The sequence below is a fragment of the Neopsephotus bourkii genome, unplaced genomic scaffold (assembly GCF_033783945.1).
Source record: "Neopsephotus bourkii isolate Nb327-2 ecotype Australia unplaced genomic scaffold, CSIRO-AGI_Nbou_v1 NB_193, whole genome shotgun sequence".
NCBI lineage: Eukaryota > Metazoa > Chordata > Aves > Psittaciformes > Psittacidae > Neopsephotus > Neopsephotus bourkii.
This window is the reverse complement of record NW_026900706.1, coordinates 1-19,719: the sequence shown is the minus strand read 5'-3', so window position 1 is coordinate 19,719 and position 19,719 is coordinate 1. Positions and strand designations below refer to the sequence as shown.

At 58.4% G+C, this 19,719-nt stretch overlaps 1 protein-coding gene across 1 annotated transcript; it reads left to right on the top strand.

The window, feature by feature from the left end:
- Nucleotides 1-225: 225 nt before the first annotated feature.
- LOC133224212 (E3 ubiquitin-protein ligase HUWE1-like) lies at nt 226-18,881 on the top strand (the record flags this gene model as incomplete). Its single annotated transcript, XM_061375577.1, has 36 exons — nt 226-390; nt 499-561; nt 1,458-1,535; nt 1,837-1,884; nt 2,007-2,075; nt 2,178-2,277; nt 2,399-2,499; nt 2,574-2,724; nt 2,818-2,945; nt 3,043-3,183; nt 3,269-3,380; nt 3,465-3,590; nt 3,681-3,782; nt 3,871-3,951; nt 4,103-4,209; nt 4,297-4,474; nt 5,048-5,139; nt 5,232-5,443; nt 5,530-5,587; nt 5,957-6,133; nt 7,377-7,622; nt 7,726-7,859; nt 8,629-8,729; nt 9,205-9,414; nt 10,212-10,428; nt 11,366-11,488; nt 11,579-11,810; nt 12,781-13,011; nt 13,596-13,718; nt 13,819-13,914; nt 15,219-15,488; nt 15,577-15,729; nt 16,513-16,640; nt 16,726-16,807; nt 17,525-17,701; nt 18,737-18,881. Coding segments are annotated over exons 1-36 (4,915 nt in total), but the record flags the coding sequence as incomplete, so codon positions are not given.
- Nucleotides 18,882-19,719: the final 838 nt, after the last annotated feature.

The following is a 19,719-nucleotide window of genomic DNA, read 5'->3' as shown; positions in this document are numbered from 1 at the left end:
AATGGGCCCCATCCCTTCCCCTCCAATCCCATCCCCTATTCCCACCCCCCCATTACCCACCATCAATCAATCTCCTCTTTAGCCCCCCCCATCACCTCCCCCCTTTACCCCATCAACCCCATTCCTCCCCCCTCAACCCCAACCCCACCACCCCCCAGTTTGGAGCCTGGGATCGCCCCTGGGCCAGCACTGGCACCGTTCCCTGTCCCTCATTGCCTCTCCTTGTCCCCGTCACAGCACCTCACGACGCTCTTGGCCTCCTCGGACATGCAGGTGGTGCTGGCCGTGCTCAACCTGCTCTATGTCTTCAGCAAGCGCTCCAACTACATCACCCGCTTGGGCTCCGACAAGAGGAGCCCCCTCTTATCCCGCCTCCAGCACTTGGCTGAGGTCAGTTTGGGGGGGCAGACACTGCACCCCCCTTTCTGAGGGGGTCCCCCACATCCCCCTCAGGTTTTGGGTTCATTTTGGGGGTGTTTGGTTGCTGTTTCCCTGTAGAGTTGGGGAGGAAAAGAGAACGGATTTGGTTTGGCTGAGTGCTGCCGGGACCTGCACATGATGGTGAGTGGGGGGGTTTGGGGGTGCCCCATAAGCGGCCTGTCCCTGGGGGTCATATCCTGTGTCCGCCTGTCGTGGCCAGGGGGGTGGCCCCAACAGTGTTCTATCAGCCTTATTGCACCTGGGGGTCCCCCCAGGTCTTTTGTGTCCCCAAACATGACCCTGTCACCCCTCTTGTGCCCCCAAACCCCATCTTGTCACCCCTCTTGTCCCCCCAAACCCCCTCTTGTCCCCCCAAACCCCATCTTGTCACCCCTCTTGTCCCCCCAAACCCCCTCTTGTCCCCCCAAACCCCCTCTTGTCCCCCCAAACCCCATCTTGTCCCCCAAACTCCATCTTGTCATTCCTCTTGTGCCCTTAAACCCCCTCTTGTCCCCCCAAACCCCATCTGTCCCCAAATTCTCATCCCCCCAAACCCACTCTTGTCCCCCAAACCCCCTCTTGTCCCCCCAAACCCCATCTTGTCACCCCTCTTGTGCCCCCAAACCCCTCTTGTCCCCCCAAACCCCATCTTGTCCCCCCCAAACCCCCTCTTGTCCCTTGTCCTATGTCCCCAAACCCCATCTTGTCACCCTCTTGTCCCCCCAAATCCTCCTGCCCCCCAAACCCCATCTTGTGCCCCCTCTTGTTCCCCCAAACCCCACTCTGTCCCCCCTCTTGTGTCCCCAAACCCCATCTTGTCCCCCCAAACCCCATCTTGTCACCCCTCTTGTGTCCCCAGACCCCCTCTTCTCCCCCCAAACCTGATCTTGTCACCCCTGTTGTCCCCCCAAACCCCATCTTGTCCCCCCTCTTGAGCCCCCAAACCTGACCCTGTCCCCCCTCTTGTGTCCCCACATCACCTGGGGTGGGGGGGGGACAGCACCGTCCCTTCTCTCACCCCCATGTCCCCCCCCCAGAAGTACCCCCCCAGTGCCACCACCCTTCACTTTGAGTTCTACGCCGAGCCGGGCGTCGAGGTGAAGGTGGACAAGAGGGTGAGTGATGGGGGACAGGGGACATTTGGGGACATGGGGGGGGGCTATAACACTGGGACCCCTTTTACCCCCCTTTTACCCCCGTTTTACCCCCGTTTTACCCCCCTTTTACCCCCCTTTTACCCCTCTTTTACCCCCCTTTTACCCCCTTTTACCCCCCTTACCCCCCTGTGCCCCTCCTTTACCCCCCTTTACCCCCCTTTGCCCCCCCTTTACCCCCTTTAACTCCCCTTTTACCCCCCTTTGCCCCCCCCTTTATCCCCCCTTAAGCCCCCCTTAACCCCCCTTTACCCCCCAACAGGCCACCAGCACCACCCTACACTACATCCACATCGAGCAACTGGACAAGGTGAGTGTTCTGGGGGGGCAGCGTTGATTCTGGGGGTGCTCTCCTTCAATTTGAGCCTCTTTCCCTAACACCCCCCCTCCATTCCTCCCTCTGCACCCCCATTTTCCCCATACCCCCCCCAGATTTCAGAGAGCCCCTCAGAGATCATGGAGTCCCTCACTAAGATGTACAGCATCCCCAAAGACAAGCAGGTGAGCGGGGCCACAACAAGGGGGCAGCCACGGGTTTTGGGGGGTGAAATGCTCTGGTGACCCCCCCAAATCCTTTTGTGTGTGTGTGTGTGCCCCCCCCAGATGCTTCTGTTCACCCACATCCGCCTGGCCCATGGCTTTTCCAACCACAAGAAGCGGCTCCAAGCGGTGCAAGCCCGGCTCCACGCCATCTCCATACTGGGTAGGGGCTTCTTAAGGGTTAATGAAGGGGGGTTAATGAGGGGAAGGGGTTGTTTTAATGGGGGGGTGTGAATGATTTTAGGGGGGCTTTATTAGGTGACCTCCTCCTTTTCCCTTGGCAGTGTACTCCAATGCCCTACAGGAGTCAGCCAACAGCATCCTCTACAACGGCCTCATCGAGGAGCTGGTGGACGTGCTCCAAATCACTGACAAACAACTTATGGTGAGGAGGAACCCCAAATTCACCCCCCCAGCACCCCCAAACCACCCCCAACCTCATCCCTGTTCCCCCCCCAGGACATTAAAGCAGCTTCCTTACGGACCCTCACCTCTATCGTCCATCTGGAGCGCACCCCAAAGCTGAGCAGCATCATTGACTGCACCGGTACCGCTTCCTACCACGGCTTCCTCCCCGTCCTGGTCCGCAACTGCATCCAAGCCATGATTGGTGGGTTCCTATGGGATGGAAGGGGGGGGGGATCCCATTCAATATGATTATGGGGGGTGTTAAACCCCCCCTTAACACCCTCCTGCCCCCCAGACCCCTCCATGGAGCCCTATCCCCACCAGTTCGCCACCGCGCTCTTCTCCTTCCTCTACCACTTGGCCAGCTACGACGCCGGCGGCGAGGCCTTGGTCTCCTGTGGGATGATGGAAGCGCTGCTAAAGGTGAGCCCTGAGTTACCCCAAGGGGTTGGGGTCTCCATTGATGTGTTGGGGGATCCCCTTTGAATCCTTTCTATTGCTTTATGCCCCCCCCCAAAAGGTGATCAAGTTCTTGGGGGACGAGCAGGACCAGATCACCTTCGTCACCAGAGCCGTGCGGGTGGTGGATCTCATCACCAACCTGGACATGGCAGCCTTCCAGTCCCACAGCGGCCTCTCCATCTTCATCTACCGCCTCGAGGTACCCCCCTCACCCCCATTTTGGGGGTCCCTGGGTGTCTTTTTGGGGGTGCTGAGGCTCTTTCTTCCTCCACTCCCCCCCTTAGCATGAGGTGGATTTGTGCCGCTGCGAGTGCCCCTTCGTCATCAAGCCCAAGGTGCAGCGTCCCCCTGCTGCCACCCTCCCCGAGGGCGAGGAGATGGAGACGGACATGGAAGGTGAGCAGAGGGACAGGAGTAAAGGGGGGGGGGGTGACACCCCCATTGATGTCACCCCTCTCATTGTCACCGTCACCCCCATAGTGACCGATGTGGCCATGGAGGGGAGCCCCGGTCCCTCGGCTGAAGCCCGCCAGGAGCCAGCCCCATCCTCAAGCACCGCTGCTGTGCCCAGCACCAGCACTGCCACCACCTCCTCGCCACGGGGAGGTAGGGGACACGTTGGCATTGGGGACAATGGGGACACTATGGAGAGGGGGGGGTTCACACCTTTATATGTGGTACCCAACCCCTCCCTAGGAGTCCAGTGCATCCCTCAACGCGCCGCCCTGCTCAAATCCATGCTGAACTTCCTTAAGAAAGCCATCCAAGATCCTGCTTTCTCCGATGGTATCCGTCATGGTGAGCATCCCCCAGTGTCCCCCATCATGAAGGCAAAGGGGGGGGCATCACCCCCTCACCCCTTTATATGTACCCCCCCCCATTGAAGTGATGGACGGCTCGCTGCCCACCTCCCTGAAGCACATCATCAGCAACGCCGAGTATTACGGCCCCTCGCTCTTCCTCCTGGGTGAGCATCACCCCCCAAACCCCAAACAGGGATATGGGGGGATGGATGGATCAATGGATGGGAATGGCTTTGGGGGGACCCCCCCCCCCAAAAGACAATCCAGCCGCCCCCCCCCTCCTCAGTGCCCCCCATCTCTCTCCTCCCGCCGCAGCGACCGAGGTGGTGACGGTGTTCGTGTTCCAGGAGCCTTCGCTGCTCTCTTCCCTGCAGGACAATGGCCTCACTGATGTCATGCTCCATGCCCTCCTCATCAAGGATGTGAGTGTGTGTCCCCCCCCCCCCTTTTCCCACTTCTCCATAGGGATCATTCCATGGATACGGATCCATCCCCACCTTTCCCATCAGGTCCCGGCCACTCGGGAGGTGCTGGGCTCCTTGCCCAACGTCTTCAGTGCCCTTTGCCTCAATGCCCGTGGGCTCCAGTCCTTTGTGCAGTGCCAGCCCTTTGAGAGGCTCTTCAAGGTGCTGCTGTCCCCTGACTACCTCCCAGCCATGCGGCGACGGCGCAGCTCCGACCCCTTGGGTGAGCCCTTGGGGGGGGGGGGCTTTGATTTTGGGGGTGTCATTTGGTTTGGGGGGGTTCTTTAGGTTCAGTAAGGGGGGGGTTAGATGGAGATAGCTCAAAGGGGGGCCTTGTGCTCTATAAGGGCTTGGCATGGGGATGGAGCCAAGAGGTGGCTCCCAAGGGATGGGAGAAGAGGGAATGGCCTCAGGGTGCAGCAGTTGATGGTTAAATGGGGATGGGGATGAGTTTATCCATCAAAAGCGGGATCAGGGCTTGGAACAAGGGAATAGAGGTGGAATCAGCATCCCTGGAGGTGTTCCCAATGTGTGGGGATGGGGCTTTTAGTGCCGTGGGTAAAGGGTTGGATTTGATGATCCCATTCATCTTTTCCAACCCGGTTGATTCCATGCCTTAAATCCATTGGGAGCTCCATCCCTACACCAAAAGGAGCCATCTCCCCACTATTAACACCCTTCTCATTGGGGGTTGATCACTTTTAGGCCTCTCCTCTTTATTTTGGGGACCCCCCTTTATGTGTTTCTAACAGGGACCCCCCCAAACCCCTTCTATTCCCCCCTTTGTCCCCAATAGGAGACACAGCCTCCAACCTGGGCAGCGCTGTGGACGAGCTGATGCGGCACCAACCCACCCTCAAGACTGATGCCACCACTGCCATCATCAAGGTGACACTGGGGGGGGACACACTTGAAGGTACCAGGACCCCCCCTGCTTTAAAAGGACCCCCCCTTTGCTTACATTGAGCTCTTCCCTATAGCTCCTAGAGGAGATTTGCAGCCTGGGCCGGGACCCCAAATACATTTGCCAGAAGCCCTCGATGCAGAAAGCGGATGGGACAGCAGCGGCCCCCCCCCCTCGCTCCCCCCATGCTGCAGAGGAAGCCTCCAGTGAGGATGAGGAGGAAGAGGAAGTTCAGGCCATGCAGAGCTTCAGTGCTACCCAGCAGAGCGAGGCCGAGCCCAGCCAGCAGTGAGCATCGTTGGGGACACTCAATAGGGGACATTGAAAGGGGGGGACACGCTCTCAATGACCCCCCCTTTTCTCTTTGCTTTCAGGGTGGTGGGCACCGAGGAGCGAATCCCTATTCCCTTGATGGATTATATCCTCAATGTGGTGAGGAACTAGTGCTCCCAAGGGGTCATTGGGATGCTTGGGACACCCCAAATCCCAATTCCTCCTTTCTCCCCCCTGTTAAGGGGTCATTGGGATGCTTGGGACACCCCAAATCCCAGAATTCCTCCTTTTTCCCCCCCTCCCCCCCATTAAGGGGTCATTGGGATGCTTGGGACATCCCAAATCCCAGAATTCCTCCTTTTCCCCCCTTCCCCTTGTTAAGGGGTCATTGGGATGCTTGGGACATCCCAAATCCCAGAATTCCTCCTTTTTCACCCCCTCCCCCCCATTAAGGGGTCATTGGGATGCTTGGGACACCCCAAATCCCCGAATTCCTCCTTTTTCCCCCCCATTCCCTGTGTTTCCCAGATGAAGTTCGTGGAATCCATCCTCAGCAACAACACCACCGATGACCACTGCCAGGAGTTCGTGGCCCAGCGGGGGCTCCGGCCCCTCGTCACCATCCTGGGCCTTCCCAACCTGCCCGTGGACTTCCCCACATCCGCAGCCTGCCAGGCCGTGGCGGGGGTCTGCAAATCCATCCTGGTATGGGAATGGGGGGGCCTAAAAGGGTGGGGGGGAGCAGGAGGGTGCTGGTACCATTCCCCCCCCCCACTCTGGGTAAGGTAAATGGGAGATCAAAAAGGGGGTGATGGGATGGTGGCGGGGGGGGAGGTCCCAAAAAGATGCAGGGAGATCTTCCCAAAAAGGGGAAATGCGGATTTTCCCCTCTAAATTCCAATTTTTCCCCTCAATTTCTAATGTTTTCCCTTCAAATTCCAAATTTCGCAGTTTATTCCTCCCAAATTCCAACTTTTCCCCTTCAGATGTGGGTTTTCCTCTTAAAATTCCCATAATTCCCGTTTTCATTTTGATTTCCCCACTGGGTTTTTGTATTTCCCTCCACATTCGGAGGTTTTTCCTGCTGAAATTTGAGGTTTTATCTCCAAATTTTGAGTTTTGCCATCAAATTTGGGGATTTCCCCCTCCCAATTTCAGGATTTCCCTGATTTTTTTTTCTGTTTCCCCAAATTTTCCATTAACACGCTTTATTCCTTTGGGTTTTGCCAAATTCTCTTGTTTTGTTCTCAAAATTTTAAGCTTTTTTCCAAATATTAAGGTGTTTCCCCCAAAATTTAAGGTTTTCCTGTCAAATTTTATACTCCCCTCAAATTTTCAAATTTCCACTTTCAATTTTGAGTCCCACTTGCAAATTTTGAGGGTTTGTTTCCAAATACTAAGCTGGTTTTGTTCTGTTATTCCTTTTCCTTCCTTTTTTGTTCCCTCTTTTTCCCTTTCCCTTTCCCTTTTCTTTCCTTTCCCCTTTCTTTTCTTTTTTCTCCCTTCTTTCCCTTTTCCTCTTTGTTTTCCTTTTTTCCCCTTCTTTCCCTTTTTTCCTCCTTTTTCGTTTTCCCCTTTTTTCCTTTCTCTTTTCATTTATTTCCCTTTCCCCTTCCCCCTTTCCCCTTCCCCCTTTCCTTCCCCCTTTCCTTCCCCCTTCTCCCTTCTTTTCCCCCCCTTTCCTTCCCCTTTTCCTCCCCTTTCCCCCCTTTTCCCCTCTTCCCCCTTCCCCTTTTTCCATTCCCCCCCCTTTTCCCCTCTTTTCCTTCCCCTTTTTCTCCCCCTTTTCCTCCTGCCCTTTTCCTTCCCCTTTCCCCCCCTTTTCCTTCCCCTTCCCTCCCCCTCTTTTCCCCCTTCTTTCCCTTCTTTCCCTTCTTTCCCTTCTTTCCCTTCTTTCCCTTCTTTCCCCCTTCTTTCCCCCTCCTTCCCCCCCTCTTCCCCCCCCCAGACCCTGTCCCACGAGCCCAAGGTGCTGCAGGAGGGGCTGCTGCAGCTCGAGGCCGTGCTCTCAGCCCTGGAGCCCCTGCACCGGCCCATCGAGGCCCCGGGGGGTTCGGTGCTGCTGCGGGAGCTGGCGGGGGCCGGCAGCGTCCCCGATGCCACCCTCTCGGCTCAGGCCACCCCCTTGCTCCACGCCCTCACCGCAGCCCATGCCTACATCATGATGTTCGTGCACACGTGCCGCGTGGGGCAGGTAAAGCACCCCCCCCATACACCCCATTATTGACGGGGGGCACCCATGGCGATGGGAAGGGGTTTAATGCGTGGTGTTTGTGTGTGTCCCACCCCATTCTCAGAGTGAGATCCGGGCCATCTCCGTGAACCAATGGGGCTCCCAGTTGGGGTTGAGTGTTCTGGGCAAGCTGAGTCAGCTTTACTGCTCCTTGGTGTGGGAGAGCACGGTGCTGCTCTCCCTCTGCACCCCAAATAGGTGGGGTGGGGGGGGTTAAGGGGGGGGTTGAGCATCTTAAAGGGGGTTTAAGGGGGGTCTGTGGGGGACTGGGGGGAGAATGGAGGGGGTGTGGGGGGCATGGAGGGGGTCTTGGGGGGGTGAGGGGGGGCTATGGGGGGCATGGAGGGGGTCTTGGGGAGTTTAGGGGGGTCTATGGGGGACTGGGGGGAGAATGGAGGGGGTCTGGGGGGCATGGAGGGGGTCTTGGGGGGGTGAGGGGGGCTATGGGGGGCATGGAGGGGGTCTGGGGGAGGGGGGGCTATGGGGTACTGGGGTAAATGGAGAGGGTCTGAGGGGGGTCTGTGGGGGGCATGGAGGGGGTCTTGGGGGGATTGACGGGGGTCTGTGGGGGGCATGGAGGGGGTCTTGGGGGGTTGAGGGTCTTGGGGGGGTTTGGGGGGTGGAGGAGCATCTTAAAGGGGACTTGGGGTGGTTGAGGAGGGGCTATGGGGGACGGGGGGGCATGGAGAGGGTCTAGGGATTGAGGGGGGTCTATGGTGGGCATGGAGGGGCTATTGGGGACTGGAGGGGGGCATGGAGAGGGTCTTGGTGGGGGGTTGAGAGGGGGGCTTGGGGTGGTTGAGGGCGATCCTGGGGGCCTGGGAGGGGTTTGGGGAATGCAAATGAAGGGGGAGGAGCATCCTCACCCCTATGAGATATTGTGGGTGGGGGAGGAGGTCTTTGGGGTGCTGAGGACCTCCCTCCCCCACCCCATGGAGCACCCCAGTGACCCCCATTCCCCCCCCAGCCTCCCCCCAGGCTGTGAGTTCGGGCAGGCCGACATGCAGAAACTGGTACCCAAGGAGGAGAAGGCGGCCCCCAGCCCCCCCCAGGGGGGGAAGAGGGCAGGTAGGATATGGGGGGGGTCCAGGGGGGGATGGGGGGGTGGTTTTGGGGTGAATCTTGAATGAAAAAGGGTTGAGAGCATCTTGGGGGGGGGGGGGGGACAGTGGGAAAAGGGGGGGTCTTTAAGGGAGGAGGGGGAGTCTGAAGAGGAAAAAGGGGGGATCCCATAGGGGAATTGGGGTCTATGGGGGGGTTGCTTAGTAATGGGGGGGCTTCAGTGGTAGGGAGGGTCTTGGGGGGGTTCATAGTGTAATGGAGGGCCCTTTTGGAGGGTCTTAGAATGGGGGAGGTTATTTATGGGGGCCTATAGGAAAAGGGGGGGGTCTTTGTGGAGGGGTCTTTAAGGATTATTTATGGGGGCCTATAGGAAAAGGGGGGGGTCTTTGTTGTGGAGGGGTCTTTAAGAGGGAAAGGGGTGTCTATGGGTTATGGGATGAACACTTTGGGGGTGCTCACCTTTATCCCCTCCATTCCCTAGAGGGTGAAGCAGAGACCCCGGTGCCGGGGGGCTCTGGGGGTGCTGGGGACCCCCCCCCATCTCAGGGCCTATTGGAAGGGATGGGGCTGGAGAGTGAGGCTCTGGCCCCTATGGAGACGGACGAGCCCAGTGCCACCGACCCCAAAGCCAAGGCCAAGATCACCCCAGCCATGGCAGCTCGCATCAAGCAGATCAAGCCCCTGCTCTCTGGTAAGGGGGGGGGTACCCCAAAACCAGCCCTTGGGGGGGATCTGAGCGTCCCCAGGGATGGAGCTGCAGGGGGTTGGGGGCTCCATGGGTTCGGTTTGGGGGTTCCCATGGGTTTGGGGCTGTATTTGGGGTCCCTTAGGGCTGTATTTGGGGTCCCTTAGGGCTCTGTTTGGGGTCCCTTAGGGCTCTATTTGGGGTCCCTTAGGGCTCTATTTGAGTCCCTTGGGTCTGTATTTGGGGTCCCTTGGGGCTGTATTTGGGGTCCCTTTGCGGGTGTTCGTTGCTGTATTGGGGTCCCTTTGTGGGTGTTCGTTGCTGTATTTGGGGTCCCTTTTGTGTCTGTATTGGGGTCCCTTTGTGCTGTTTTTGGGGTCCCTCTGTGCTGTTTTTCGGGTCCCTTTATGCCTGGATTGGGGTCCCTTTGTGGGTGTTCATTGCTGTTTTTGGGGTCCCCCTGTGCTGTTTTTCGGGTCCCTCTGTGGTGTATTTGGGGTCCCTCTGTGCTGTATTTGGGGTCCCCCTGTGCTGTTTTTGGGGTTCCTCTGTGCTGTATTTGGTGTCCCTTTGTGCCTGTACTGGGGTCCCTCTGTTCTGTATTGGGTTCCCTCTGTGCCTGTACTGGGGTCCCTCAGTGCTGTATTTGGGGTCCCTCTGTGCTGTATTTGGGGTCCCTCAGTTCCTGTATTGGGCTCCCTCTGTGCTGTATTGGGGTCCCTTTGTGGGTGTTCATTGCTGTACTGGTCTCCCTCTGTACCCATCCCCGTTGCTGACCCCGCTGCCCCCCTTCCCCCCCGCAGCCTCCTCGCGCCTGGGCCGGGCCCTGGCCGAGCTCTTTGGGCTCCTGGTGAAGCTCTGCGTGGGCTCCCCCGTGCGCCAGCGCCGCAGCCACCACGCGGCCGCCGCCGCCCCCGCCCCGACCCCCGCGGCCCGAGCCACGGCCTCGGCCCTCACCAAGCTCCTGACCAAGGGGCTGAGCTGGCAGCCCCCCCCCTACACCCCCACCCCGCGCTTCCGGTGAGGGGCGGGGCTTGGCGAGGGAGGAGCCAAGGGAATGGGGTGGGGCCAAAGTGAAGGGGCGGGGCTGGGGAGGGTGGAGCCAAGGGAATGGGGTGGGGCCAAGGAAGGGGCGGGGCTGGGATGAGGAGGGTGGAGCGAAGGGAATGGGGTGGGGCTAAAAAAGGTGGGGCTTGTGGGGGGTGGATCCAGGGGAGGGGCCAATAAAGGCATGAGGAGGGGTGGGGCTAAAAGGGGTGGGGCTTGAGGAAGTGGATCCAGGAGAGGGGTGGGGCCAAAGTGAGGGGGGGGGGCTGGGATGAGGAGGGTGGAGCCAAGGGAATGGGGTGGGGCTGAAAGGGGTGGGGCTTGAGGGGGTGGATCCAGGGGAGGAGCCAATGGGAGAGGGGTGCATGAGGAAGGGTGGGGCTGGGGTGGGGAGGGTGGAGCCAAGAAAATGGGGTGGGGATGAAAGGGGTGGGGCTTGAGGGGGTGGATCCAGGAGAGGGGTGGGGCCAAAGTGAGGGGGAGGGGCTGGGATGAGGAGGGTGGAGCCAAGGGAATGGGGTGGGGCTGAAAGGGGTGGGGCTTGAGGGGGTGGATCCAGGGGAGGAGCCAATGGGAGAGGGGTGCATGAGGAAGGGTGGGGCTGGGGTGGGGAGGGTGGAGCCAAGGGAATGGGGTGGGGCTGAAAGGGGCGGGGCTTGAAGGGTGGTCTAGAGGCTTGCATGACCAACGGGAGGTCAAGGGCCAATGGTGGAGCTGTAAGGGGTGGTGCCAAGGGTGAGGGGCTGGGCTGAGGCTTGGGGGGGCGGAGCCAAGAATGAGGGGTGGAGCTAAGGGGAAAGGGTTGGGCTTGCTTCCCCTTTCCCTAGGCTTGGGATAGGGGAGAAGCAGGGTCTTATGTATGGGGCCTGTGGGGCCTGACACCCCCCCATCTCCTCCTCTTCCTCCTCAGCCTGACCTTCTTCATCTGCTCCGTGGGCTTCACCTCTCCCATGCTCTTCGACGAGCGCAAGTTCCCCTATCACCTCATGCTGCAGAAGTTCCTGTGCTCGGGGGGCCACAACGCCCTCTTCGAGTGAGTGCAGCCCCACATCCAACCCTGGGGGGGCAGACAAATATCGGGGTACCCCCCCCCATCACCACCATTGTATTCCCTATCCCCCAGGACCTTCAACTGGGCCCTGTCCATGGGGGGCAAAGTACCGGTAGCGGAAGGCTTGGAGCATCCCGACCTCCCCGATGGCACTGGGGAGTTCCTGGACGCGTGGTTGATGCTGGTGGAGAAGATGGTGAACCCCAGCACGGTGCTGGAGTCCCCCCATGCGCTGCCAGCCAAGGCCCCCACCCACGGCACCCCCCATTTCAGTGCCCTGCGCTTCCTGGTCGTCACCCAGAAGGTGGGGATGGGGGGCAAAGGAGGTGTAGAAGGGAATTGGGGGGGGTAAAGGGGGCTCATGGGATGGGAGGGAGATGGGATGGGGGTCCCCAGATTCCTACCCCAAATCGTTTCCCTTTTATCCCCAATTTCCTCTCCTTCATCCCAAATCTCCTCTTTTTACCCCAAATCTTCTTTCTTTGTCCCAAATTTTGCTTTTTCACTCCACATTTCTTCCCTTAACACCAAATATTTCCTTTTTCACCCCAAAACTTTGTTACAGCAAATGCGCCATTCTTTGCATTGACTCTTCCCCCTTTCATTCTAAATCTTTTCATCCTAAATTTCCTTCTCTAACCCCAAATCTCCTCTTTTTCACCCCAAATCTTCCTCCTTTACCCCAATCTTGCTTTTCACTCCACATCCCTTTCCTTAACCCCAAATACTTCCGTTTTCATCCCAAATTCTTGGTATACCAAATGTCCCATTCTTTCCCTTTATTCTTTTTCTTTTCATTCTAAATCTTTTTTCACCGTAAGTTTCTTTTTCTAACCCCAAATCTCCCCTTTTCACCCCAAATTTTCCTCCTTTACCCAAATCTTGCTTTTTCACTCCACATCTCCTTCCTTAACACCAAATACTTCCTTTTTCACCCCAAATCCTTCTCATACCAAACGTCCCATTCCTTGCCTTGAATCTTCCCCCTTTCACTCTACATCTTCTCCTTTCACCCTAAATTTCCTTCTCTAACCCCAAATTCTCCCTTTTTCACCCCAAATTTTCCGCCTTTACCCAAATCTTGCTTTCTCACTCCACGTCCCTTTCCTTAACCCCAAATACTTCCGTTTTAACCCCAAATCCTTGTCATACCAAACGTCCCATTCCTTGCCTTGAATTCTCCCCCTTCCACTCTACATATTCTCCTTTCACCCTAAATTTCCTTCTTTAACCCCAAATCCTCCCCTTTTCACCCCAAATCCGCTCCCTTGCAGGCCGCCTTCACGTGCATCAAGCAGCTCTGGAACCGGCGCCCGCTCAAGGTGTACGGGGGCCGCATGGCCGAGTCCATGCTGGCCATCCTGTGCCACATCCTGCGTGGGGAGCCCCTCATCCGGGAGCGCCTGGGCCGCGAGCGAGAGGGGCCCCGCGCCGAGGAGGAGCCGGGCACCGAGGAGGGGGGACCCCGCAGGGAGCCCCAGGTCAACCAACAGCAGCTGCAGCAGGTGGGGACCCCCCCCCCATCCCCTGTGGGGTCCCGGCACCCCCAAACCCTTTCCTTGTGGTCCTGGTGCTCCCAGCACCCCCTGATCCATTCCTGGTATTCGTGATGCTCTCAGCACCCCCAAACCCTTTCCTTGTGGTCCTGATGCTCCCGGCACCCCCAAACCCTTCCCTTGTGGTCCTGATGTTTTTGGCACCCCCAAACCCTTCCCTTGTGGTCCTGATGCTCCCGGCACCCCCAAACCCTTTCCTTGTGGTCCTGATGCTTTTGGCACCCCCAAACCCTTTCCTTGTGGTCCTGATGCTCCCAGCACCCCCAAACCCTTTCCTTGTGGTCCTGATGATCCTGGCACCCCCAAATCCTTTCCTTGTGGTCCTGATGTATTTGGCACCCCCAAACCCTTTCCTTGTGGTCCTGATGCCCTTGGTACCATTCTGCTGCTCTCAAACCTCCTTTGGATCCTCCATAACAACCCTGTGGTCCCCAAATCCCCTTCTTTGTCCCCCCAAATCCTTCTTTGTTCCCCTAAATCCCCCTTTGCCCCCTCAAATCCCACTTTATCCCCTTCTCATCCCTATTCCCCAGCTGATGGACATGGGGTTCTCCCGGGAGCACGCTATGGAAGCCTTGCTCAACACCAACACCATGGAGCAAGCCACCGAGTACCTCCTCACCCACCCTCCTCCCCTTATGGGGGGGGTCGTACGGGTAAGAATGGGGTGCAAATGGGGTTAAGGGGGACCCCCCCCCTTCCATCATTCCTGCCCCCTTTCCCAGCCCCTCATCCCTCCTTTTGGCCTTCCCTAAGGACCTGAGCATGTCAGAGGAGGACCAGATGATGCGCGCCATCGCCATGTCCCTGGGCCAGGACATCCCCATGGACCAGCGGGCAGAGTCCCCAGAGGTAGGGGGGACACTGGGTTGGGGGGGGTCCAGCCCAGGTTTGTGCCCCACACACCCCCCTTTGCCACCCCCCAGCCATGGTTTGCACCCCTGGAGCCCTCAGCCTGGGTTTGTGCCCCCAGACCCTATTTCGCATCCTCTAAACCCCGTTTGGTACCTCCGGGACCCCATTTCCCACCCTGTAAACCCCATTTCTCACCCCTAAACCCCATTTTTCACCCCTCGAACCCCATTTCCCAACTTCCAAATCCTATTTCCCACTCCCTGAGTCCCTTTTTGTACCTCTGGGACCCCATTTCCCACACTCCAAACCCCTTTTCCCACCCCCAAACCCCCATTTCCCACCCCTTAACCCCAATTTCCTACTCTGCAACCCCATTTCCCACCTCATAAACCCAATTTCCCACTCCTAAACCCCCATTTCCCCCCCAAACCCCATTTCCACCCCATCCTCCACCCTCCAAACCCCATTTCCCCCCAAACCCCATTCCCCCTGTCCAAACCCCCATTTCTCACCCCCAAACCCCCATTTCCCACCCCCCAACCCCCATTTCCCACCCCAAAACCCCATTTCCCACCCCCAAAAACCCCATTTCCCACTCTCCATCCCCATTTTCCCCCAAAAAAAACCCAATTTCCTACACCTAAAACCCCATTTCCCACCCCCAAACCCCATTTCCCCCTCAAACCCCATTTACCACCCCTTAAACCCACTTTCCTACTCCCAAACCTGCATTTCCCCCAAACCCCATTCCCCCCCCCAAACCCCCATTTCCCACCCCCAAAAACCCCATTTCCCACTCTCCATCCCCATTTTCCCCCCAAAAAAAACAATTTCCTACTCCTAAAACCCCATTTCCCACCCCCAAACCCCATTTCCCCCCTCAAACCCCATTTCCCACCCCTTAACCCCCATTTCCTACTCTTCAACCCCATTTCCCACCTCTTAAACCCAATTTCCCACACCTAAACCCCCATTTCCCACCCCCCCAACCCCCATTTCCCACCCCCAAACCCCGTGCGCCCCAAACCCCATTTCCCCCCCAAACCCCCATTTCCCACCCCCTATCCCCATTCCCTCCCCCCAAACCCCATTTCCCACCCCCAAAAACCCCATTTCTCACTCTCCATCCCCATTTCCCCCAAACCCCAATCCCCCCTCTCCAAAGCCCCATTTCCCACCCCTACCCCCCCAAATTTTTTCTTCCCCAACCCCCATTTCTCCCCCAAACCCCCCCCCTTCCAAACCCCCACCCCCCCCCCCAAACCCCCATTCCCCCCCTAACCCTCCCTCTCCCCCCCCAGGAAGCCGCGTGCCGCAAGGAGGAGGAGGAGCGCCGCGCCCGCGAGCGCCAGGAGGAGGAGGAAGCCAAGAGCCTGGAGAAGTTCGAGGGGGCCGAGCCCTTGGAAGCCGCCGAGCTCTTGGCCTTCACCGACTCCATGCTCCCGGGGTGCTCGCAGCTCCTGGACGAGCTCCCCGACACCGTGTACCGCGTCTGCGACCTCATCATGACCGCCATCAAGCGCAACGGGGCCGCCTACCGCGACTCCGTGCTCAAGCAGGTGGTGAAGCAGGTGAGGGCGGTGGGGTCCCCCCATCCATCCCATCCCATCACACCCCAAACACCCCCCCCTTTTCTAACCCCATCTCCCCATAACCCAGGTGTGGGAAGCAGCCGATGTCCTCATCAAGGCAGCCTTGCCCCTCACCACCAGCGACACCAAAACCGTGTCCGAATGGATCAGCCAAATGGCAACGTTGCCCCAAGCGTCCAACTTGGCCACGCGCATCCTTCTGCTCACCCTGCTCTTCGAGGTGAGGGCTGGGAGATGTAGGTGGAGGGGGGACCCCAAAATGTATAGGGGGACACCAAAATATATGGGGGGCAGGACCCCAAGATACATGGGGAGGACGTCAAAATATATGGGGAGGACCCCAAAATACATGGGGAGGACTCCAGAATATATGAGGAGGACCCCATGATATATGGGTAGGACCCCAAGATATATGGGGAGGATGCCAAGATATATGGGCAGGACCACAAAATATATGGGGAGGATCCCAAAATATATGGGGAGAATGCCAAAATATACGGGGAGGACCCTAAGATATATGAGGAGACCTTAAAATATATGGGGAGGACCCCAGGATATATGGGGAGGACCCCAAAATATATGGGGGAGACACCAAAATATATGGGGAGGACCCCAAAATATATGGGGAGGACCCCAAAATATGTGGTGAGACCTTAAAATATATGGGGAGGACCCCAAAATATATGGGGAGGACCCCAAAATACATGGGGAGGACCCCAAGATATATGGGGAGGACCCCAAAATACATGGGGAGGACCCCAAGATATATGGGGAGGACCCTAAAATGCATGGGGAGACCTTAAAATATAGGGGGGGAATCATCCCCTTTCTCCTCTACGCTTCAGTGTCAGTGATGTTCTCCTACCATTGTCCATCTTCACAAACCCAACTCTTTGGGTCAAAGTGTTCCCTTTTGGGGGTTTTCTATGGGGTTTGTTGGCTTTTGGGGTGTTCCTGACCCTCGGAACGTGGGGTTCCCCTTGATCCCCCCCCTTTACACCAGGAGCTGAAGCTGCCCTGTGCTCGGGTGGTGGAATCGAGCTGCGTCCTGGATGTCCTCATCAAGCTGCTGGAAGTGGTGCAGCCCTGCCTGCAGGCTGCCAAGGAGCACAAGGAGGTGCAGACCCCCAAGTAAGGAAAGGGGGGGGACCCCAAAACCTCCCATAGCCCCCCCCCGCTCCCCATTGACACCTGTGTGCCTGTTCCCTTTCCAAAGGTGGATCACCCCCGTCCTGCTGCTCATTGACTTCTATGAGAAGACGGCCGTGTCCTCCAAGAGGAGGGCTCAGATGAACAAGGTGGGGGATTGGGGGGACACAATGGGGTACATGGAAGTAAATGGGGTACATGGGAGTAGATGGGATACATGGAAGGAGATGGGATACAGGGAAGTAGATGGGATGGGGATGGATCAGCTTAGGATGGGTCCTGGATGATGGAGGCAATGGGTGCTTAAGAGGACCCATCTGGTTCTGAGGGGGTCCTGCAGGAGGAATGTGGGGACTCACATAGGGTCTTGGGGACACCCATGGGGTCCTGGGGATCAGCCATGGGGTCCTGGGGGAGGGACATAGGGGGTGCTGAGGGCCCATGTGGGGTCCTCGGGGGGAGGCACAGGAGGCCCTGGGGGGACATGTGATGCTCTGGGGTGACACATGATGTCTTGGGGGGGACACATGAGGTCCTGGGGTGACACGTGACCTGCAGTGACACATGATGTCCTGGGGTGACACATGATGTCTTGGGGTGACACATGATGTCCTGGGGTGACATGTGACCTGCAGTGACACGTGATGTCCTGGGGTGACACATGATGTCCTGGGGTGACACATGACCTGCAGTGACACGTGATGCTCTGTGGTGACACATGACCCGCGGTGACACATGACCTGCGGTGACACGTGATATCCTGGGGTACCATACCCAGACTGTGCCCATCGCAATGACTCAGGCCGTGGGGGGGGGACAATGACAATGACACCCAATTGGGGTCCCCTCTCTCTGCCCCCCCCCAGTACCTGCAGGCGAGCGGCAACAACTGGCGCTGGTTCGACGACCGCTCCGGGCGCTGGTGCAGTTACAGCGCCAGCAACAACAGCACCATCGACGCCGCCTGGCGCGCCGGGGAGCCCAGCGTGCGCTTCACCGCCGGCCGGCGCCGCTACACCGTGCAGTTCACCACCATGGTGCAGGTGGGGATGGAGAGGGGATGGGGATGGGGATGGGGATGGGGATGGGGAGGGAGGGGAGAGGGGATGGAGGGAGAGAAGGGATGGGGATGGAGGGGGAGAAGGGATGGGGATGGAGGGAGAGAAGGGATGGGGATGGAGGGAGAGAAGGGATGGGGATGGAGGGGGAGAAGGGATGGGGATGGAGGGGGAGAAGGGATGGGGATGGGGATGGAGATGGGGATGGGGGGTGGGATGGGGATCGGGGATGGGGATGGGGGAGGGAGGGGAATGGGGCACTGGGATGGAGGGGAGAGGAGATGGGGATGGAGGGGATGGGGATGGGGGGGAGAGGGGATGGGGATGGAGGGGAGAGGGGATGGGGATGGGGGGGAAGGGGATGGGGATGGAGGGGAGAGGGGATGGGGAGGGAGGGGAGAGGGGATGGGGATGGGGGGGAGAGGGGAATGGGGATGGGGTGGAGAGGAGATGGGGATGGAGGGGAAAGGGCACTGGGAGCAAAGGGAAAGGGTATTGGGATGGAGGCGGAAAGGAGATGGGATCAAGGGGAAAAGGGCATTGGGATGCAGGGAGGAAGGAAATGGGGTTGAGTGAAGAACACTGGGATGGAAGAGAAAAAGAGACTGGCATTGAGGGGAAAAAGACATTGGGATGGAGGGGGAAAGGAGGATCAAGGGGAAAAGGGAATTGGGAAGGAGGGAAAAAAGATACTGGGATTGAGGGGAAAAGGGCAATGGGATCAAGGGGAAAATGGCATTGGGATGGAGGGGGAAAGGAGATGGGCACTGGGATCAAGGGGAAATGGGCATTTGGATTGAATGGAGAAGGATACAGGGATGGAGGGGAAAAGGGTACCGGTACCAAGTGACCCCTCAGCACGTTTATGGTGCCCCGGAGCCGTGCGCTTGCATTGATGGCTGCAGGGAAGGGATGGGCCCTATAGGGAATGGGATGGGATCATTCCCAAGCCATCCCAGGCCAGGATTCCATGGTGACAGAGGGAACCCCCCCCCCATTGTTCCGACTGTTGTTGTCCAGGTGAACGAGGAGACAGGCAACAGGCGGCCGGTGATGCTGACGCTGCTGCGCACCCCCCGCAAGGCCGGGAAGGATGGGGGGGACCCGGAGAGGGCCCCCGAGGAGAACCGGGATGCGGAGGGAAGGGGCAAAGAGGAACCCCCTGGTATGGGGAAGGGGGGGGTTGGGATCTGGGCCTGGTCACGTGGTTGTTGTTGGGGGGTGCCCCATGTCCCTGCATCGCTTGGGGGGGGACACAGGGTGAGGGGGAGGGCGTTTAGGGACCACTGTTGGGGGGTTTGGGGCTTGTAATGGTGATGGGGGTGCTCTGTCCTTGTACCACATGGAGGGGATACAGGACTTTGAGGGGGTGTAATATGGGGTGATGGGGGGGGGGTTTGGGGGGCTGATAATGGGATTTTGGGAGGAAGGGGGGGGATTTGGGATCCATGGGGGTGATTTGGGCTTTGTTGTTGGGGGACCCCTTCACCCCCCAAACAGGGTCCTATGGACCCCTTCACCCCCAGAATAAGGTCCTATGGGTTCCTCCACCCCCAGAACAGGGTCCTATGGGTCCATTCGCCCCCAAAACAGGGTCCTGTGGACACTTTCACCCCCAAAACAGGGTCTTGTAGACCCATTCGGCCCCAGACAGGGTCCTATGGGTCCCTTCACCCCCAGAACAGGGTCCTATGGGTCCCTTCACCCCCAGAACAGGGTCCTATGGGTCCCTTCACCCCCTGAACAGGGTCCTATGGGTCCCTTCACCCCCAGACAGGGTCCTATGGGTCCCTTCACCCCCAGAACAGGGTACTATGGACCCCTTCACCCCCAGAACAGGGTCCTATGGGTCCCTTCACCCCCTTCACCCCCCAAACACGCCCTTCACCCCCATAACAGGGTCCTATGGACCCCTCCCCCCCCAGAACAGGGTCCTATGGGTCCCTTCCCCCCCCAGAACAGGGTCCTATGGGTCCCTTCCCCCCCCTGAACAGGGTCCTATG